Genomic DNA, 22,141 nt, shown 5'->3' with positions numbered 1-22,141 from the left:
TGTGTAAAAGGCCTAGCTCAAGCTCCGCTGACTGAACGCCAGTGTTTTCCTGCTTCTTACACAAGAAGGACACTTGTACACACACTGCCTCTGAGTCACCCTATGAGCCCACGACAGAGTGATCTGTGCCCATTTTATAGATGGCAGGACTGAGGCCCAGAGCGTAGTGACTTCCCCTGGCAAGGCTGGAAAGGGGTACCTCATGGGGGCTAGGATGATGCGGTTCAGCAGGCTGCGGTGCAGACTCTTGGCCACCTTTAGTCCTGTCCACTCCACGGTGACAGAGGTGACCAGGCACAGCACGATGCCCAGGCTACAGAGCACGGTAAAGACCATGGCATAGATGGTCTGGTCCAGGGAGCACTCCTGGGTGGGCAGAGCACGAAGCGGGCTGAGGGATGTTTGCAGGCTCAGCTTTTGCCCCTCTCCCACCCCAGCCCCTGCCGTGGGGCTGCCGGCCACACCTGGCTGAGGGAGCAGTTCCTGGTCGCGGGGCTCAGGGTCAGGGCGCTGTCGGTCCACTTGGCCAGCCAGTAGTCGATGGCCACCAAGACCATGTGCTTGAGCAGCTGGGAGAAGACAAGCAGCGACAGGAGCAGGATGCCAGCCGAGGACAGGTACTTGGCACAGGCTCGCCATGGGATCTTGGCTCGCTGGTGCAGCAGGGAGGACAGGTTGTCGTCTTCCTCGCTCTCGGCCACCTCCTCTGCAGGCCGAAAGAACCCACCCTATGGCTTCAAGTTTCACACCCCTGAGGGTGGGCGAACTGGGGGAGGTATTCTATTCCTCCTTATAGGTGGGGAAACTGAGGCACACAGAGGGAAAGGGATTTGTCTTACCACAGCTAGAACCCCAGATCTGTCTCCCCACAGCTGACCATTTGGCTCCCAGTCCCACTGTCTGTACCTTCCTCCTCATCTTCATCCTGCAGAAGGCCATCCCTTGAGGACATGGCACGGGCCAGGCCCTGGTGTGGCTCTGTGACTTTTCTCTCCATGACTGTCTCCTGAAAGGCAGAGGGGCCAGGCCACTGCCCTCAGAGTGTGCATGTGGGAAAGGGGTGGGTTCCCCTGCTTGGGGAGAGAGTGCATGACCAGGTGTTTATCTTGCCAAAATGTACTCTTCCCCTCCATTGGCTGACAGCTCCCCAGTGTCCCGGTGAGGGACCACCCCTCCCCTATTCTTAGGGCTCGTGGTCCAGTGATTCTCATGGACCCACAATCCCAGACTGGCCAGTCCTCACGTTCCATTCCCCAAGCACAAGACCAAATTGGACAGAGGACAGTCAGCCCTGGGACTTCGCTGAGCTCTTGGGAAAGAGAGGTCCTCTTTCTGGCAGGGCTGTTGAGCTGCAGAATAGGAGCCTGAGACAGTGGACGGCCCACACTGCTGCCATAAGAATGAACCAGTGTGAGGGGAGCAGGCCAGGACATGGCAAAAAGCAGTTTCCTTAGGACACTGTGTGACCATCTGATGCAGGGACGGTTGAAGCTATGACACACTTGACCTGTTTGGGTTCATGAGCCAATAAATCCTTTAACTCTCCCTTTTTTCTTTACTTAACCAGTTGGAGCTGATTTTTGGAAACTTTGGAACTAAATGGCATCTGGTTATGTCAGGACAAGGGGCAGATGGCCACTTGGTTATGCTTTGGGTACCTGGGACAGGTACTGGCTCTCATCTGGTAGGAGCAAGTTCATGCCAGTTCCCAGGTGTGTCCACTGAGGGGCTCCCTGGGGCAGCGAGGATAGGAGGCCTTTGTGAGTTCAGGTTTTGGCAAGGCTGTCCCACCCAGGGTGCTGTCTGATACCCACCTTCTCCAGCTCCTGGTCCTGCCGGTTCATGAGGGTCTTCCAGTGCTCAAAGAGCTGGCACTCAGACCTCTGGAAGTCCTTGAGTGTACCCTCCCTCTGGATAGTGCCATCCTTCATAGCGATGATCTGGAAAAGCAGAAATAAATCCGATTGGGAGGCTGGCTGGAGTCCAACAGGGAGATGTATACAGACCTCCCTCTGGGACCAATGGTCTCCTTCATCCACTACAATGAGGGCAGTGACAGCCTACCTTCGCCAACGTGACCGTGCAGGATAGGTTTGCAGTGTAAATTCATGTACCCTGATCAAGCTGGCTGGTTACCCACAAGGACTACATCAGTAGCATCTTTCACGTACTTATCAGGCTAAGTGTGTGCTACCCTGGTAGGTCCCATCAGTGCTTGGCAAAACACATGTTGGTCTCAGTGTGTGTGGTCCTGTCTTTTGAACTCAATCAGTCCTTTTATTTGAAACACCCAATGATGTCATCATGTAGACTCTTATTATGGTTTGTATCTAGGTGTGTCCCCCTCCCTACAGCTCATATGCTCAAAGGTGGGGCTTTTGGAAGGTGACTAGATCATAGGGGGTTACAGCTGACTTGCTGATAGGAGGCGGGGCCTGGTGGGAAGAGGTGGTCACTGGAGGCGTGGCCTGGAAGGGCTCATCTCCCTCCCCTGCTCTTCTCTTGACTCTCTTTGCATCCTGGCTGCCATGAGTAGCTTTTCCTCCACCAAGTTCCTCTGCCATGCCGCCCTGCCTGGGAGCCATGGACTATGGACTATGGACTAGGGACTGAAGCCTCTACAAACTGTGAGCCCAAATAAACCTCTCCTCCCTGATGGGGTGTCAGGTGTTGTGCCTCAGAGATGAGAAACTGACTGAGACAACGCCTCATTAACTGACACCTAGCCCTGATCATAGAGACCTCCAGGAACCAGGCGCTCTGAGCCTCCTCTTGTAGACTCAGAATTGTCCTGAGCTACCTTAGCAGAGTCACCGCAGAAACTCAAAGACAAACCTTCTGCACCTGTTTTAACTGCTTTGTAAAAATCTAGATTTTTTTTTTTGTAGTGGAGGAGGGTCTCATTACATAAATAAAAGATTTATTTTTGGGGAAATTAGCAGGCCACTTGGCATAGACCTCAGTCTTAGAGACAGCCTCAAATTTTGGCTGCTGTTTAGAGGAAATTTTACATAAGAGCAGGCAAAGCCTAGGTTTCAAAAGTCACATTATCTTAAAAATTAAGTGCTTTCCAATGAGTTGAAATGTATCTCTTTTGTATTTATTGACGAATTTAATTAATGTGGGGTTTCAAACACTGTATTCTATTGATAGTACTGAAGTTTCTGCTACTGTTGCCATTTTTTGTTTCTCTGCTTTCTCTCTCATCCCAACTTGAATTCACCCACCTCTGGAAGGCCAAAGGTAGGAAGACAGCTCTCCCACCCAAGGCCAGGGGGAGCATGTCACCAACCGGGCAGGAATCAGAAGGTAGGCACTGAGCCTGTGTCTCTGGAGACTTCTCGGCTCCAGCCTTGGGTCTGGGTGTCCCACGGGGCCAGGGCAGGGTAGAAAGAGTCCACAGGTCTGGGTGACACCAAACCCGGCCGGAGCAGGGTCTTCTTGAGCTGCCTAGCTGCACAAAGCCATCCAGAGCTGGTTGCTCATGCTTTGTGGCCTTTGGCGATTTCTACTGAGACACCTGACTGAGTCCTTTGCTGATGCCCAATGGCTTTCCCACCTCAGCCCTCCATGATGCCCTCACCCAGTCTGCATGAGGCAAGTATTGTAGCTTGTGGGTCACCAGGACCACTGTCCTCTTGTCATCCCGGAGCAGCTCAAGGATCCCGGCCTGCATCAAGTGGTCACTCAGGTGGACATCCAGAGCTGAGAAAGGATCATCCTGGACAGGGAAGGGTAACAGTGAGCGTAAAACCCGCCAGAATCTTACCAGTGCTGAGCTAGGGATTGATGCTAGTTAGCTGTGTGACCCTGGGCAACTGATCTAACCTCTCTGGGCCTCAACTGCTTCATCTTAAAATGGATCTGCTATCAACTACCAGTCTCAGATCTGATCACTCCAGTTCCAATCTCTTGAGCATTCAATGGCTTCTTAGCATCTATAAGGTCTGAATTCCTTACCGTGGTATTCCAGGCTGTTATGGTTTAGATCTAAAATATCCCCCAAACATCTTACATGTTCAGAGATGGGCCTTTTGGTAGGTGACTGGGATGGGATGCTATACTCATCAGTGGATAAATCCATTGATGAGTTCATGGCTGAATGTGCTGCTGGGAGGTGGGGCATGGTTGGAGGTGGGGCATGGTTGGAGGTGGGTCCCTTGGGGTGTGACCTGGAAGGGTATATTCTTGTCCCTGCTCCTGCTTTCTTTTCTTTGCCTCCTGGTTGCCACTGCTTCGGCAGCTTTCCTCTATAAGGTCCTTCCACCATGCCATTTCTGCCTTGGAGATAACCAATCATGGACTGAACCCTCTGAAACCAGGAGCCAAATTAAACCTCTCCTTCTTTAAGTTGCAGGTGTTGGGTGTTTTGTCACAGTGATGGGAAAGTGACTAATACTTGAACTTTCTAACGTGCCTGGTCTTTCTAGCTTCACTTCTCATCTGTCCCAGCTCCTTCCATTCCAGATTTCCAAGGAGCCTGACACTCAGGCCTTTACTCAACCTGCTCCCCTTGCCTGGAGTGCTATTCTGCCTAATGAACTCCTGCTCATCCTTCACTTACCCAAGCACTAGGCCTTCTCTTGTCCCATCCTGACCCTCTCTTCCCTTTCCTTCCTCTCTGTTCCAGAGATACCTCTCTACAAAACCAGGTCAGATTTGCCCACTCCTGACCATGAGACCCCCAGGATCTGAGACCTCTGGTACCTAAGACTGGTACAGAGTAGGAGCTTAATAAGAGCCGCTTAATAAGAAGTCACCACTTAACTTTTATGTAACATGACTGTTTAAATCTCAGAGAGGACCATGGTAGGGTGCTGAGTTTGTGTCAGATGCCAACAAAGACTAGGAATCTTTATGTCTGAGATGTCTCTAGTGACAAGTGCTGTGTGTTGTGGAAGAAGTGAGAGAATAAAACTGGGATTGGAGACCTGAGGTTCCTTACCCCACCTCCCTGACCAAATTGCTCCCCGCTTTTGTTTAACTGGCTCTCTCTTCAAGACCCTCCTCTAGGAAGCCCTCCCTAATAGCTGCCTCCTGGACCAGGCCCCTCATGGTCTGTAGCACAGTTCAGCTCTGAACTGGCTATGCCTCCTGGGTGAGTGTGAACTCTGTTTCCCCATCTAAACTTTCAAGGCCAAAGGCTGGGTCTTAGGATTCTTCAATATCAACCAAAGTGCTTGACACAGAGCTTGGCATGAAGCAGGGCTAATATGTTTCATCTCATGTTTGACTGCTAGCACCTGGAGTGCTATGTTGAGCATTCAACAAAGGCCAAGTGGAGTTCTGGGGGGAGTAATGCAGGGATCAATTAGCAACGTCTGCCTTGGCCTAGGAGGGGAAGTGGCAGCACTCAATCTTGTATTTGCCATTTGGACAGCAGGTTCGCCACTACTCCTATACTACAACTTGGCCCCTCACAGTTACTGCAGAGCTCAGGGGCGAGTCCACAGTACATCATCAGCCCTATCCTTGCCTGCCTCAGTTTCCCTATCAGTAGATAAGCAGGTAGTATCTCTGGCAGGATAGTTTGCTCCTGGAGAGGAAGGTTGTTGGGTGGTTGTGTGTGTGAGTGTGTTCACTGAACTAGCGGGAAACAGCCAGAAATGAGGGCCTGGGTGAAATGCTGGCAGGGGCACTCACCAAGAAGACGACATTGGTGTGCTGGTAGAGGGCGCGGGCCACACTGATTCTCTGGCGCTGACCACCCGACAGGTTGATGCCCTGTCAGCAAACAAACAGGAGGAACAGCCATGTCATTAGCCATTCAGGAGAGACAGTCCCAGCCCCTGCTAGAATGGGACAGAGACCTGGCTCCCTCAAATGAGACCTCATTTCTCAGACCCCTCCTCATCTCGCCGAATAAAGACACATGCACGTCTTTACTGAGTTCACTTGGAAATGGAGAGCATGGACCCCAAGCTTTTGAAGATTCAGCATGTAGGTGCTAGGGACCCTCTGACCAGCACAAATCAGGACAGAGGAAGTAAGGGTTTCAATCGCACCCAAGGAGGAAGGACCTGGGAGAATCCTATTTGTCTAAGTCCTTGGGAGGGGGTCTCATTCAGAGAATGGACAAGATCAGTACAGCCCTGGGTTTAGCACAGTGCCACACAGGTGCTCAGTGTGTACGGGGGCACGAATGAGGATGTCAAGGCCTCCCCAGGCTAGGAGGGCACTAAGCTGACCTTGCCCATCAGGCAAGGCTGAAGACCTATGAGGACAAACATCACCAGGGAAAGCATGTTTGATCCTGTTGTGGGCGACTCTCCAGCTGCACCCTCTCCTACCCCTCATTGCTCACTCCCTCTGAGAAGGGCCTCAGGGCATGGTGGGGTGATGGGTGTGGAGCAGGGGAGGCTACAACCAACCCGTTCCCCAATCTGGGTCTGGTCTCCGTGGGGCAGGATGTCGACGTCTGGCTGCAGGGAACACGCTTCGATGACCATCTTGTACCTGGAGAGGGGAGGATGGGGAGGGGGAACAGCTGAGCAGCCCGGCCAGAACGGCACCCTGGCACTTGCCAAGGTCATTAGTCCCTGGGCACAGCTGCCCTGGGTGAACGATGGCTGTCGTGGACCTTCCACTGGGGTGTGGGCAAACACCACGTGAGCTTGCGAAAAGCTGAGGTCAGCACCTCACGCAGGGGCAGGTTAAATATTTGAAGAATGAAAGTGGATGGGTGCAAATAGGCAGAGTAAGTGAGAAAGGGAGCCCCTGGTTCCCGTCCAGTGGGAAAAGCTGCAGCAGGCCTCATGCTTGGGCACAGCCTAGGAAAACCACGGCTGGCTGGTTTGGGCAGTAATGATGATGGCTGGTCAAATATTTGCCTAGCTTATTCTTCTCATCCTTCCTGGTCAGCCCTTAGCCTGGGCAGGTGCCAGCCAGGGTTCGTGAAGGCATCAGAGTATCATGATGAAAAGGGTGCACTTAGGCCAGTCACTTACTGGCTGGGTGGCCTTGGCCACCTACTAAACCTTTGAGAACCTTAGTTTCTTCATGTGTAAAGTGGGGATAAGGATAGTACCTTCCTCCTGAGGCTGTGTGAGCTTTAGGGACATCACATGCACAGCCTGACACTGAGCCTGGCACCTGGTAAAAGCCCAAGGGATGCTGGCTGTCAGTACTGTCATTGGAGGGAAAATAGTGCATTGGCCCTGAAGCCAAGGGTGAGGAATCACAAGAATGGAGAGGCAGGTGTTTCTGAGTAGGCACCCACCAGCCTGAGGGCAAGTGGCAGGGCTCTCGCTCCTCACACCTACAGGGGCTGGAGTGGCCCATGCCCAGGCTATCTGGATCCTTCCCAGATGTAACATATGGAGCTGGCTGGACTCCAGCTAAGCAGCCTGGCGTGCAGGACAGCTGGGTGTGGGTGATTGATGAGGGGCAGGGCAGCTGGGGAGGCCTGGGGCCCAGGGAAGGCTGGCGAGGCAGCCAGGGGCCAATTCCTCCCCTCCCAGGTCCCTCCCTCCTGGAGGCTTTTACCGTTGTTTGTTGAAGGGACTCTCAAAGGTGATATTCTCCTCCACAGTGGCGTTCAGCAGCCATGGTTTCTGGGAAGCGTAGGCCACTGGGCCTCTCTTCCTGGAAAAAGCAGGTGGGAGTCAGGGTGGGGAGGCATCTCAGAGCAGTTGTCAAGCAGATGGCTTTAGACGGGCTAGGGTGTGGGGGCAGTGCTGAGATGCCAGGGGCAGTTGGCAGAAACCTGCATCGTGTGGCCTCTCTTGTCCCCAGGGCCTGAGATAGACGTATGTGGTTCAGACTGCAGCCACTCAGGGGAGGGGACCTTGGCCCTCTCTGCCCTACAACCAGCCTGCCCCAGCCCTGCCCTCTGCGCTCCACCCCGGGTCTCTACCCTGAGCCAGGGAGGAACACAAAGTGTGAGCAAAACAAGTGATCACTCAACCCGATTTCCTTCTTCCTTTGGTGGCCCTGAACCACTGGACTCCAAATGGAAGAACATTTTTTCTTCAAAGCACAGCCAAGGAAATCACATTTAGTGTAATGTGATTTTCAAGCTCTCCCTGTGATCTGCTGTGGAGGGAGCAACTTGATGCACAGAAGTGGTGGCAGCTCAGAAACCCGGGGTGGAGGTGGGGAGAACAAAGGACCCCGAGCTGGGGATGGACCTGAAGTTGCCCTCCAGGGAGACACAGCTCCACAGGCCTGAGCTCTCTGAGGGAGTCTGTCCTGGGGGCAGTTGTTCCCAACCTGGTACCTGATGTCGGAGTCAGACGCTGTCTCCCGCTCTGGGCTGCTGCAGGGGAGGAAAGACCATCTCAGATTCTGCCATGGACTGGGTCCTCCATAAAGATTTCAGGCTTCCTCAAACCTCATACGAACAGTGTGCTTTTGCTATCCCCGAACAAAGTCTGCAGCCACAAGTGAGGTATGGGCCAAGGAAATCATGGGGAGTCTCCAAGGCCTGACCACACACGTGTGTAGGGAAATCTTGGGACTCGACTCATTTAAGAGAGAGAATGGGGGAAAGGTACCATGGTAACAAGCCCTTGGGGGCAAACATCCAGGTCAGAGGAATGTGAAGCCCACTGTGTGACCTCCCAGACCCTCTCTCTACATCTGGCTCAGATGCACAGGCTAAGATCTCAGGCCAACGGGGCTGCTCACACAGCCTGGGAGCTGACATGCGGCTGTGTCAGGAGACAAACGTGGAATCTGGGGGATCTGCCAAGAAGGACACAGTAGCAGTGGTGCCCAAGTGCTCTGGACCTCCTCAAACTGCTCCAGCGCCAAAAAATTCCATCACTTTGATCTCATTGTACACACGTCCTTGTCACATGTCCTGTCAGATTTCTGGCTCTAGAAATATGGTCACAATGGCTTTCGGTGCTGGGTGAATCGTCACACTGGGGACAAGGTGGGAGAAAGGGCAAAGGACTGGGAGGCAGAGTCTCTGGTGCTGGAGACCAAAGGCTGCAGCTCTAACCGTTCACACAGGTGTCCAACCTTCCCAGTCCCGGCCAAACACCTCTGGGGTCTCTACAGCGTCGGTGTCGGTGGGAGAGGTGAGGGGAGGCAGGGTGTGAGGGTCAGGGTCTCATTCATCTATTTCACTTGGAGTTTTGAGACTTGACATTGAGCAGAAAGCAACAAGACTGAATTTTCTGTCTGAGGGCCACTTGTACCCTCTTCTTATAGTCCTGTTTCTCAACTTGTTTTTCCTTCATGATCATCCTTAGAGTCTTCTTAGATATATTTTTCTAGCCACCCCTCTCCTGTCACATTTTAAAAACAATTTGGTGGTTTTTAGTGTGTTCACACGGTTGTGCAACCATCCCCACTATCTAGCTCCAGAACATACTTGTTACTCCTAAAAGGAGCCTTGTACACATTAATAGTCACTGTCCCCACCCACCCCACTCTCTCCAGTCCCTGGCAACCACTAATCTACTTGCTGACTCTACTCACGTGAATGTTTAGTACCACAGAGATACTGATGCCTGTTTATGTACTATGGCCTTCTGGATGGGGGCAAAGCATTGTAATGTCTAAGACCCCCCTCAAATAAAAAATTTGGGGGGCCCTCATTTAGAATGCATGACTTAGCCTCACACCTCTCAAAGTACATGGGTTGCACAGCCTTGATTCCAGCCTTAGCACTCCCCAATCGTGGTCCCTCACCTCTACCCAGCCCCATGTCCAACCCAGGCCCAAGGGGATAAATACCTGGGGTCCTCTCCTGTCTCGCCATCAGGAAGGCTGCTGGGGCACAAGTGGAAAGATCAACACCAGTCATTGCGCACACACACACACACCCCTGTATTTCCATCACATTAGATCTTTGAGGAGAAGCAATCCCAGCTCCTGCTGCCTTCCCACCCCTCAGCAGGGTTTCCACACGGCTTCTTTGGGCAGAAGCTATTCTTGATCTCCACATGCCCACATACTCCCATGGCACCTTGCAAACAGCAAGGGCTCAGTCAGGGTTCCTGGTTTGGCTAAGAGCAGCAGGGAGGCTGGTTGGGCACCAAGACTGTTATACATAGTTGAGAAAACTAAAGCTCATGGTGGGATCGTGACTTTTCCAAGGTCACAATCCTCTTACACAGTGTTTTTCAAACTGTGAATGGGGACCCAATAATTGCATCAGAAATAAATAGGTTGCAATTGCTTTTAAGAAAAGGAGAAAATGTCAGCATTTGCTGCAGAGGGCTAAGATTTGTGTTTCTTTTGTGAATTTTCCTTGTATATCAATGAATGGATGTAGTGGACTGTGACATAAGATTCATTTCATACTGTGGAGTACAGTAAAGAATGATTTTGAAAAACAATGAATGAGGTAACCTGAATTTTGGTGCCAAATTTTCCAGTCCTCTTTCTCCTGCCCCAGCCCAAGACCTCTCAGCCTTCTAGAAGCAGCCCTGTGCCATGGAAATGTGTATTTCTGACATGTACATTTGGGGAAAAACAACCAGCTGTGTTTTCATACAGATCTTCCTTTAATAACATTAAAACCCATCAATGGGCTGGGGATTTAGCTCAGTGGTTCTGCTGCCTGCCTCAAAAGTGCAAGGTCCTGAGTTTGATCCCCAGTACCAAAAAAATAAATAAATAAATAAAACCCATCGATATTTAGTGAAGTTTCAAAATATCATGATAAGGGTCGGAGATTTAGCCCAGTGGTTCTGCCACCTGCCTCGCAAGGACAAGGACCCGAGTTTGATCTCCGGTACCAAAAAAAAAAAAAATCATGGTAAGTACTGTAATAGTATTATCTCTTTATTTTTTTTTTCTGGTACCGGGAATTGAACTCAGGACCTTGTGCCTGTCAGGCAGGGGCAGTGCCACTGAGCTAAATCCCTGGCCCAGTATTATCTCTTTTGATACACAAAATAATCACATGAAAGTAGGAAGAAAAGCGGCAAAGGGGAGTGGAGGGGAAAGGAAAGAAGGGAATGGAATTAATATGAGAAAATGAAAAAATGGAAACAAAGTCTTTGTAAATAGGGAGGGGTGGAGGGGTTGAAGGGAGGGCAGGGGAAATGGGGAAAAAATAAGAAGCAAGAGAGTATGTAAAGGTGCAAATTTCCAGTGATGAATGTCATTATATTGTATACCTAAAATGTACCAATAAAGGGATATACAATAAAAATAATAATCACTTGAAAGAGTATTTTTATTGTTCCCACTGTGCAGGCAATGGAAATGAGGCTTGGAGAGGCTAAGTGATTTGCCCAAAGTCACACAGCCAGCAAATGCAAAAAAAACAAAAACGAAAACAGATCTGATTTTAAATCTGCACGCTTTCAATGTTGTGCTACATAATCTCACTGTGGTTTCCCAAAGCCACATCTCTGATAAATATCTTTTGTTAGGAAACCCAGGATGGACAAACACAGGGACTGAAAGAAGCCATGAACTCCTCTCTCTCCGCCTCAGGGCAGGATGAATCATGCCGCTAATTACCTGCCCCCTCTGCTCTGTCCTCAGATCTCTGTGGTCTCCTTTCACTCTCTCAACCCTTCCTAACCTCTCCAACCACCAGACAGCTGTAATTCACAATTTACAGACAAGCTGCTGACGTGAGAGATAATAAACCAAAGCTGACAAATTCCAGCTCTATGGCCCTGGCCAGATAAGCTCCTCTCTGGAACCCTCCTCCCTGACTGATGCAGAGAATTGAGGATTGTTATTTCTGTGTCTGCTACTCAGCATCTATCACTTTTCAAGGTGCTCAACTAGCCCTCCTAATGGACTACCCTACTTTCCAATCCTGCCCATGGAAGCCTTTCGCCCCCACAGGGAGTTTAAGGCAGGAAGAGCATCTTTTTCAGCCCCCACAGGGCCGATCTGTAATAAACGGAGCTTGTTAACTGAGGTATTACTCACTAAGGAGAAGGGAGGGGCCAAACTCTGCAGCCGGTTCCCATGCACAGCACAAAGCTCCCTGCATCTCATCCAACAATGAACACCCCATCCCCACTTCACAGCTGAGGGCACTGAGGCTCGGGTTTGCCAAGCAGGCCCAAGGTGACAGGGCCAGGACTCGGGGATGCTGGAGTGTGTGAGACTCAGGTTCAACCCTTTCCAGAGCAGCCCTGAGCCTCCCCAAGACTCTGCATTTGTTTTTTAGCCCGGGAAGTGAAGAACAGCACATCGGACCAGGCACTTTCTCTCAGCAACTGTTGGGGTCTTCAGTGAGTGTAGGGGGCATTCAGTTTCTCCTCTGCATGAGCCGTACAGCACCCACGATCTCCCTCTGGCCAGCCAGAATCTGGGCATGTGTGCACCGTGCTAAATCAGGGCACAGAGCCTGCCCTCCAGGGGCTCACGGGATGGTAGGCGAATCAGACAGGTAGAGAATCAGAAGGTCACAGAGGCAAAAGAAAAGCAGGGACAGCAAAGTGTCAGAGAGCTTTTTAGGGAAAGTACACACAAACACATACTCAATTGCATGGAGAAAGGACAGGAAAGTTCTGGGTGACAGGATATTACATGGTTTTCATTTCTTCTTTATACATGTGTATCTTTTTCCAACTTAATGTGTGTCCTTTCAGAATCAGAGAAAAAAGAATTCTAAAAGTCATTTGGAAGAGGAGGAAATCTAAGAGAATAAGGAAAGGTTTATAGAGGTCAGAGGCAAGTCAGACCCTGGAGGGTGGGAGGCACTTGGGAGTGGAGGAGAAGGGGCTGTCGGGTGGAGGGGGACAAGTATGCAACACGTGGTGACAGGCAGGGTGGAGAGGTGGAAGGACAGGGACTGTAGAGCTGGGATCCAGGACATCTGAGGCAAGCCCATTACTGACAGGAGGCTCTGTTTCCTTATCTCCCAAATCAAAGTACAAACCTCGAAATGACAGGGAAAAAATGTATTATAAAGACGAAGGAAGGACGTGGGGTTGGATTGTCCTTTCAGCCCAGAGTTTGGTCCCTAATGTGTAAGCAGGAGGAAAATGGAACATCCCCAGCACTCATTCAAGATCCCAGCAATAAATCAAAAGAAAAGTAGACACTGAAGTTGGAAAAGTAGCTTGGGACTTCAATGGTGCCCATAGTCCATTCGTCCTGCTTCCTACGGGCCTGTCTCTGCCCTGAAATAACTGTTCACCCATAGCACTCTCTTCACTGAGTCCCAAGGCCAGAGTCACTGGGTCTCAGATCTCCAAGACAGAAAAGGAAGGCATTTTTTTCCTGTCATTTTCCAAATGAGGGAACTGAGTAACCTGCCCATGGTCACAGTGCTGGGGAGTGGCAGAGTCAGGACTACAACCAGAGGCCACCTGGTTCCCAAGCCTCGCCTTTCACTTCCACACCTCTTGCCACACCTGCATTCTCGGGAGCCCAGCAGCACCTGACCCCAACTTCCTAAAGGCTCTGGAACTGTTCTGCAAATCAGCCCACAGGCTTCCTACTTCCTGGCCAGTGAGGCTTCTTGGCATCTTGGCAGGCAGCTTGCATGCCAATCCCAGACAAGAAGAGGTTCTGACTGAGGCAGGCCCAGGGCCAGGGGTGCCCAGGCCCCCGGAGTGGACCCAGGCAGATGTGATGAACAGGTCACATGTGAAAGCCTCGTGGGCAGCAAGGAGCCTCAGGGAGACTGGACTAGCAGTTCCTCCTTGGGGGCTGGGAACCCCTCCCCCAAGCTGGCCTGGGCCTGCTTCCCTCTGGCCCCCTGGGGGCATTTAAAGCCATTCTACTGGATATTCATGGCCCTGTTCTTTGTTTCCCTGGGAAAACATTCCACCTGAGTGTATCTGCTCATTTTGATTTATATTAAAATATTTTTCACTTAAAGACTATAGAGGAAGTTTGCAAATTCCCAGATTGATGGTTCACTGACACAGAGAGCCAGGCAGGTGCCAGGGTCTCTCACTAAAGGGAGTGCTTGCGAGCCACATGGCTCAGGGCAGCCCACTAGCTCTCAGCTTGGTTGCTGGACTTCAGCTGATGCCTCTGAGCCCACTCCGGGGCGCTGTCTGCATGCCCCATCCACCCAGGATTCATGAGCTCCCTGAGGGTGAGGGGCCACATCTTTCTCTTTGGAGCCCACGAAGAGCAGTTCACATAACCTACCTCCCGCACAGGGCACCTGAGGTACAATATGGAACCTCAAGAAGCCCAATTATTTGCTCAAAATGGACACACAAGCAAATAATCACAGTTCTAAGAGTATTTGCTCATTTCAAATGATGGAGGAATTTGGAATTTGGAGTTAGGGAGCAGCTTGGGCAAAGGCTTGTGAGTCACGCCAGAATGTATTAATGATGGCAATTTGAAGACCAAAAGTGGTTCCTGGTTCATTTATTGAGTAAATTAATCAATTTAGTAAAGGCACTATGGGTACCGAGAGATAAATAAGACAGTCTCTGTCTTCAGGGAGCTTACTGCAGTCTCTCCTGGGAGACAGGCTGGAGAACAATTAAAGAGCAGTAGGGGAATTTTGTTCTTGGTAAAGAGGTACACTGTTGAATAATAATGTTTATAATAATATTTAAAGGGCATCTGTTACATGCTAGGTTAATCCTCATGTCAACTCCATGGGTAAAAAGGTGAAGTTGGTTCAGAATGCAGATGGAATTTTCCAAAGCACAGGGACCAAATGTGAACTCATGCAGCTTGGCCTCCAGCACCATACTTAGCTCCTAAGTGAACAGCTGCACCATCAAACCAAGCCCCATTCCCCAGAGCATTCACCAAGCCGAGCGTCTCATCTCCCAACTTCCTGCCTTATGCCTTCCGGAGCTCTTTCTGGCTACCTGGTCACCAGGGCTTGGCCCTTGTATGGACAAAACATCAGAGTGGCCTGGCATTACCTTTGCCTCTAGCTGCCAGTGTGCAGACTCTCAAGCAGGGCTGCCAGGTCAAAAGCTCTTTTGCTCTTGGCTCACTATAAGAAATGGTCTCCCCATAGACCTCAGGTCCAACATCTGAGGCCAGGAGCTCCTGCCAGGAATGGAGGGGTGCCCAACATCCAGCCCCAAAACTTAAATCACTGCCCAGGATAAGGTGTCTAGACAGAGCCATGTGTGCCCAGGATTTTGTAGGATAAACAGCAGAAAAAGCCAACTGCTTAGACTCCTCCTGCTTTGCACCACTGTAATGAGTTTCTAACTGGTCTCCCTTCCTGCAGTCAATCTCTCTTATTTACTCTCATCCTTTATCAGCAGCACAGATCCTACTACAGCCTCTGGGCTTACACTCTAGGCCTGGTACATCTGATCTAATCCAACTTCACATCTTCAGTTCCATCTCTCACCAGTGTCCTCCATACCCCCAGGACTCCAGGCCATGTTCTTTAATATCCACAAGCCTCTGCCCATGCAGTTAGCCTTGCCTGCAATACTTCACTCTTTCAGTCCTGTCTTTTCTGCTGGATGAGCCCACACTCACACCCCAAGGCTTGCACATCACATCCAAGTAAGCCTTCCTGCCTTCACTGCAGGGGTCGTCCTTGCTCTGTGCTCTAGTGTTGCACAGATCTCCCTTCACCTCTCAAAAGCAGGGGCCACGACTTAATCATCTATGGACTTCCATTGCTATGCATAGGGTCTGGCACATAGCAGGGCTTCAGTAACTGTTGGGTAAGTTCATGTATCAAGGTAGAGACACTGGAGCATGAGCTGAGTGAGGAACAAGTTCTCACAGCTCCGTAGGGTTGCTGCAAGCTGTCTTTGCATCTCACTATGCTTAGGAGGAGTCAGATAGTGTGAAGGGCAAGGTGGAGTCTGGAAAAATGAGAATCTTTGCTCCACAGCCTCCTACCCCACCTCAAACAGAGCCAGGAGCTGGGCCTGGGCTGCCTGCTGAGGAGGGGAGGTGTTGACAAGGACAGAGCCCTGAGGACCCATCCAGTGGCCCTGGTGAGTCAGGCATGTGTGTCACAGCCACAGGTGATGCTGGCCTTTGGCAGGTCAGGCAGTGCTCTTGTGTCCCTCTCTCTTAGCACACAGTAAAAGCCCGTGTGCTTGGGCACCTATCTGCAAACCCCACTTCTGCCAGGTAAGAGCTGGGCAGCTTTGGGCAGCTTGCTTCATCTCAGCTTCCTCACTTGTGGCATGGGGATAATCATCATGCCTCTCTCCCAGGGTCTAGGGAGGACTGACAGGCAATGAAGCACCCTGCAGAGTGCCTGCACCTAAGAGGTACCCTATGCTAGGTGCCCCAGAGGGCCCCCTATGTCTCTTGGGCTGGGGCAGAGGTTTCTGAAGAGAAGGGACTATCAGTCAGACCCTGAGGCTTGGCTCATCATGGAGAAGAGGTAAGGGCCGAGGTGGGCAGGGCCAAGCTGCTGGCCAGCAGCTTGCAAAGGACAAGGAAGATGTCAATGCTGCCATGAGGGGACGTGATGGCAGGGAGGTGGGGCTGTTGAGGAAGGGGAGGAAGGAACCAGGCTCAGAGGGGGTTTGACTGATGTGTGGTGCAGGACATGGGGAATGTAGGAGCATCTATAGTTTCTGAATTCTGCAATTCCATGCAGAAAAGGGCCACTCTGGGGAGGACTGGATCCAGCCTGCTTCTATGCAGAGCCTGGACAATAACTGGTGAGGTAGTTGCCAGACTTGAGGGAAAGAACCCAGACCCAGAGCCCCTGATTTACACACTGACACCAAGTCACCCAACCTCTCTGAGCCTTAGCTCCTGCTTCTGAGAAATGGGGTAATAACACCCATCTCCCCACTTCATGGGAGTGAGATCATGCTTGCTAAATGCTAAGAAATGTCTGGCCCATGGCAGGAACCTAATCAATACTGGTTGCTTTTTGTAGCTCCAAGTTCAATGGGGCTCCTATTCATGTCACAGACACAGTCAGCCAACAGGCAAGGAACCCCTCACTCCTTGCCCCTTGTGGGGCAATCAGTCCACGGGAGCGGCAAAGTGACCTTAAATTCAAGGCCTGGACCTTCCGAGGCAGATTGTATTGAGAAATCTTTCCCATAAGATGGAGAAGGCAGGCAAAGATACCTTTGTCGCCAAACACATCCGAGACCCTGATAGAGGTCTTGGGAACGGAACCCAAGAGACTCACTGTCAATCCACAGCTACAGCCACTGCTCAGTGCACCAGCTGGGGGCAGTTTGGAAAAGCAGGAAACCAGAGTGCATGCTGCTGCTCACAGTCTTTCCCCTCAGATTAATTCTGCCCTTAAGCTTGTGAAAACCTGAGGTCTTGAATAATTTCCCTCTAAAAACGGCTGGTAGGGAAAGCTTGCCCTTCTGCCAAATTGGCTACAAACTTTATTCCCAAATGACAGCTAACAACCCCAAACAGATGCCTCCTTCCCTTGACCATGGGAGGGTTTGGAGCCAGGCTCTGTGTTGACTGTGCAGCTGTCCTCTGCACAGGCACTCAATGCTCTTTATGCCTCTTCATTACCCAGCTCTTCTTTTCTTACCTTTTTAAAAGGTTCCATTTTATATGCATTTTTTATCAACTAGTTTCAAGTGCTCCTTGGAAGTAGGTGGGTATAAATAATACATTCATGATTAACTCAGCTTGGGATTCTGACTCTTTAATTAAGATAGTGCTCTTTGCCCAGAAACCACCATGGGTCTGGGTTCTCTCTGGATGCCCAACACACCCACTGAATGGCCAGTGTCAGCTCTGCTTGTGACCAAGCCTAAAAGCAATGTTGGTTTTGCAAGTTCCCATGCTGGGAGGTGATGCTGCTGAGTGAACGTGGATTCACAGTCAAAGAAAACTGAGTTCAAACTCCAGCTTTGTCAGTTAGTAGCTGTGTGAATTTGGGCAAAGAGTTTAACCCTCATCTATAAAGTGAGAATTAGGAACAGTGATGCTAGTTGGTAAAAGTTATGCTGGTTCCCATGAGGACTAAATGAAATAATTCATGCAAAGGACTTAGCACAGAACCTTAGCTCATAGCAAGCCTTGAATAAATACTGCAGAAGATGATGATGAGAATAACAGTAGCACTTACTGAGGTGTCACTGAATACACAGTGGGTGCTCAATAAATGCATGATGCGTCCTCCCTGGAGTTTGCTGCTACCTGAGCCCAGAGGATGCACTTATTACCTGTTCCAGAAGACAGCTCCTGAGATCTTCTGCATCTCCCCCAGAGTGGCCAGGAGGAGCGAGGACTTGCCGCAGCCCACCTGCCCCACTATCATGGTCAGCTGGCCTGCAGGCAGGGCGGGTGGCAGATGGGAGAGATAAGGGGAGTCCGAACCACCCTCAGCTCAGAGGGACAGACAGACACCCCCACCCCTAGGGGTCCCCTTTTCTCTTCTCCTGCCTGGAATCCCTAAGAAGTCTTCTTCCTCCTAGAAACCAATACCATCCCTTGGCTTCCCCGACCTTCCTCCTCCCGATCCCCCACCCTTATCCCCCCACTCCCCTCTTCCAGGGGGCGCCAGTGTGAGCCCAGCTCCTCATGGCTTCTTCAGCAAGCACTACGCTGGCTCCTACCTTCAACCCACATTCGTATTTTGCTCATGGTGCTACCTGTGCCAGAGAGAGCGTCCTGCCTGCCTCGTGGCCTGAGGAACCCCACTCATGCTCAGAACCCTGCCGCTTCGTGTGACTTCCGGGCTACCCCAGCCTGATCTTTCTGTGAGTTGCTTATGTTGTCTGCAGCGGACGATTTGATATCCAGGCCCTGCCGTCTCACCTGTCATACTGCTGCATTCCCACCTAGCAACCCAGCACGGCCCCCAAGAGTGTCTGATTTGGCCAGGGGGCACTCGGAGGGCTGGCTGGGCCTTACCTCGGGGGATTCGGATGGTGATGTTGGACAGTGTGGGGATTCCGTCAGGGGTCCAGGTGAAGAAGCCTCCGATGATCTTCATGGGCCACAGCCCACCAGGTAGAAAAGGAGAGAAAGGCAGCAGGTTCTCAACGTGAATAGCTGCTTGCCTCCCCTCCTCCACAGAGGCCAAGAGGCTCTAATTCCAGTCCCCGGAGACACGGCAGGAGAGCTGGGGACCGACCTCTGCCCAAGGCAACCCCCAAGAGGAAAGGGGGCCCTGGGTGGAGATGGAAGCACTGTCCCTGGTTTTAGGGCTCTGACAGGCAGTCGGGGTGACCTCTGTGCAGAAGACTCGAATCTGCGTCTCTGGCCCCAGTTCCAGGTGCTGAGTTTCCCCTGGGAGATGGTGGTGGGTGGTGGGTGTGGGGCACAGGGTCTAGGGCTCACCTGGACACAGCAGTTTTCAGCCTCCCTGTCTGCACTGGGGGTCAGCCTCTGTAGTGGGCCCATGAGGTCCCGACAGTCCTCCCGGGCCGGACGCTTGCGGTTCACAACCTTGAGGGGCTGGGAATGGTTAGGAGGTGAGGGGCCCCTGGTCCAGGAGCCCCTCTTCCTGGCAGAAAAGGCAGTGGCCATAGAAGAAAGTGCTAGGAAGAGCAAGAGGAGGCCGGGTACTCACCACTGCCTGGTACTTGCTGGCCTGGCCTCCGGGCACAGGCTCGAGGGGAGCACACTGCTCCTCGCGGATCTCTGCACTGGACAGGAACTCGCTCAGCTTTTGCACGCTACAGAGGAAGCAGAGAGACACCCCTCACCCCTGCCAGGGGCAGAGGAGGGGAGAGGGAGGAGGACAGGGCCTGAGAGGCAGCTCAGAGAGGGGTCCTGGTCCCGAGGGGCCCCACAAGCCCACATGGGATGGGGACAGATCGTGGGCACCCCCAGGGGGTGGGTGACAGATGTCACTGGGAGTTTTTTAGGGCTGGCCAGTTAGTTGGGTCCTGAATTAGAGATGGGACTGGATAATTTTAGGGTAGGTTTCATGTTAGAGGTGATTAATCTGGATTATGGAAGGATGATTGATGTCAGGTTTTATTAACTACTGTTAGAGGACCAGTAGGGTTGATCAGTGTTCAGGTTAGTTAGGATTAGGACTAACAATCGCTAGTATGTGGTGAGCGTGTACTATATACCAGCCACTGTGTTAACTGCTTTATAAGCATTACAGAACAGAATTCCCGTAACAGGCTGCTGGAGGAGGTGTCATCTGTCTTAAGCCACGAAGGGGGAAACTGTTCCCATCCCTCTCGCAGAAGAATTTCCTAGGATTGGGAGGTGGCACCTAAAACATTTCCCATTTCAGTCCATCCTCTCCTATCCCTGGGGTGCAAAAGCTCCCTGTGGAAGCCTGAGAATCATTTATGTCCCCTTTCTTCCTTTTTGCTAATTGTCCGAGGGGCTTCCCAACCTTCAGAGGAAGAACAGTCTGGGGCTGTGAAGGAGCCATGGCCCGGGAACTTCCGTCCTGGCCACCTGCCCTGGGAGGGTGGACCAGAGCTGGTGGGAGGGAGCTGGGGGTGTCCTGCTCCCTCCCACCTCCAGCCCAGAGCTTGAGATCCCCAGCTAAAGAGGCTTCAGCTGCCCTCCTGTTCTGCTTCTGGGAACAGCAGAATGCAGTGAAAATGTGCTGCTTTGGGACTGGTGACATGGGTTTCTAGTAGGCGCAGCATCCTCGATCTGCAGTTTTTATACAGAATCACAGGGCTGGAGTGAGGCGGCAGGAGGAGGTGAGGTCATTTGAAATCACAATGCCATGGTCAATAAACAGAGGCCAGAGCTCCCAGCCTGGAAGCGGGAGCTAATCCCTTTCCAGCCACTTACTCCTCTGGCATAATTTCACAGTCATTCCTTCTCCCATCTCTGAATCCCTATGAGAGCTTCCTCATGCAAGCTGCCCTCATATCAGCGACTTCACTCAGCTACTCCTTCCTGACAGCTATCTAGGACCTGCCGGGGTCCCATGAGTCAAGGATGTCATGTTCCTCAAAGCTGGAGACACAGGACACGTCTGGTCCCTATGTCTGGTCCCTGTGGTGATGGCTAAGGACACGGCCAGCTTGTCCCTCAAAGGAAAGGTTCTTGCTTTCAAGGAGCTGTTTCATAGGCCCATGGAGGCCTTAGCACCATAGGCGCTGCACTGCCTGGTGGAGCTTCAGCCTCTACCTTCAGGTTTTCATTCCCAAAAGGGCAACGCCTCTGGGAGGCTGGCAGTGTGTCGCTGCGAGGCTCTGGGGCCACTCAGGATGCAACTGTAGGTATCTGGGGGAAGCTGCTGTCCTGGAGGTGCTGGAAAGGTTCTGGGACCACCGAAGGAACAGGGGATGCTGGGCCTGTGACAGTCAGTCAGAGGACACTTTCTGCTATCCCCTGGGCCATCACGTTTGGTCAAGTGGCACCCATTCTGGGTGGCTCTGGGGAGTGGAACTAGGACCATCCATGGGTAGAATTTATGGGGATGCCAATTTCAGATCATTAATTCTGGTTTTTTTTTCAAAGTTGTCTTGGAAGTGACAGTGAGTTACCTCTCCTTGGAGCGTGTAAGCAAGTCCTTCCCCATGGATGTTGTGCTGGGAAAATTCACAACCCTGTGTCCTTCTGACCAGCCACGCCTGGCTTCAGCCAGGCCCAGATCAGCTGTGGTCCAGCACTCACTAGGGCAAGCCCAGTGCTGACCCCTGCAGCACCACAGGTCCCCGTCCCTCACCGCTCCCCGTGCTCTCCTCTCACCTCACCAGAGCTTTGACTGTAGACCGGACCACGCTGGACAGCAGGAACAGCGGAGTGACCAGGATATGGAAGAGGGAGAGGGAGGCAAAGGCCACTGAGGGCGAGAAGTCAGACTCTTTGAAGAAGCTGACGTGGCCCACGAAGGTCTGTGGACAGAGGCACCAGTGAGGCCAGGGTGGCTAGGGTGTGGGCTTCCTCCCACACTAGAAGCACTCAGTCCTGGGAAGGAAACTCAGAGACTGGCAGGTGCCACCTAAAGGGACCTTTTGGGTAGAGACACTCATCATCCCCACAGCCATCTCATGCAATGTCCCAGCAAGGTCAGGACTTCATGCAGAGGGTCAGGGCCGCTCCCTCCTAGTTCCACCCCCTTGTCATGCATGATCAGAAAGAGCCCTGCGGTGAGGTCAGCCCTGTTTCCTCCTTAGACAGCAGCCTGGTCTTCATTTGGGAAAAAAACCAAACAAAAAACACTCACTGCCAGGCCACTTCCCCTGGGCCTGCCCACCACCTGGCTGGCTCAGTGCCTGTTCCCCACGGTTCCCAATGAGCCAGGCCAGGAACGGGCCCAATAAATCACAGTGCAAGTGAATTCCCAAGAGTGCCCAACATGCTGTGAACTCGACACAGCTCAAACCACTGGTCCCAGGGAAAACAAAAACATCTTTTTAAAGGACCGCAGCAGTCAGAG

General features: G+C 51.8%; 1 protein-coding gene across 6 annotated transcripts in view; it reads right to left on the bottom strand.

Moving 5' to 3' along the window:
- Abcc8 (ATP binding cassette subfamily C member 8) overlaps positions 1-22,141 on the bottom strand; it is a 73,707-nt gene that overhangs the window by 11,774 nt on the left and 39,792 nt on the right. For 5 of the 6 annotated variants that reach the window (XM_004851505.3, XM_021263864.2, XM_013074648.3 and 2 more), the window contains 15 exons: positions 21,451-21,596; positions 19,346-19,451; positions 19,114-19,230; positions 18,685-18,760; positions 17,994-18,099; positions 9,688-9,723; positions 8,219-8,257; positions 7,486-7,584; positions 6,372-6,456; positions 5,644-5,724; positions 3,584-3,721; positions 1,815-1,940; positions 907-1,006; positions 465-706; positions 200-366 (listed from right to left, as the gene is read on the bottom strand). In XM_004851505.3, coding sequence (XP_004851562.1) covers positions 200-366; positions 465-706; positions 907-1,006; positions 1,815-1,940; positions 3,584-3,721; positions 5,644-5,724; positions 6,372-6,456; positions 7,486-7,584; positions 8,219-8,257; positions 9,688-9,723; positions 17,994-18,099; positions 18,685-18,760; positions 19,114-19,230; positions 19,346-19,451; positions 21,451-21,596 — 1,664 coding nt within the window. The remainder of the gene's footprint in view (positions 1-199; positions 367-464; positions 707-906; positions 1,007-1,814; positions 1,941-3,583; positions 3,722-5,643; positions 5,725-6,371; positions 6,457-7,485; positions 7,585-8,218; positions 8,258-9,687; positions 9,724-17,993; positions 18,100-18,684; positions 18,761-19,113; positions 19,231-19,345; positions 19,452-21,450; positions 21,597-22,141) is intronic. The other variant, XM_004851503.4, reaches the window with a different exon arrangement.

Source organism: Heterocephalus glaber, unplaced genomic scaffold, assembly GCF_053883595.1.
Source record: "Heterocephalus glaber isolate CG9 unplaced genomic scaffold, H.glaber_assembly_v1.0 deba00001428, whole genome shotgun sequence".
Taxonomy (NCBI): domain Eukaryota; kingdom Metazoa; phylum Chordata; class Mammalia; order Rodentia; family Bathyergidae; genus Heterocephalus; species Heterocephalus glaber.
The sequence above is the reverse complement of the archived record's forward strand: the minus strand, read 5'-3'. Positions and strand labels throughout refer to the sequence as shown.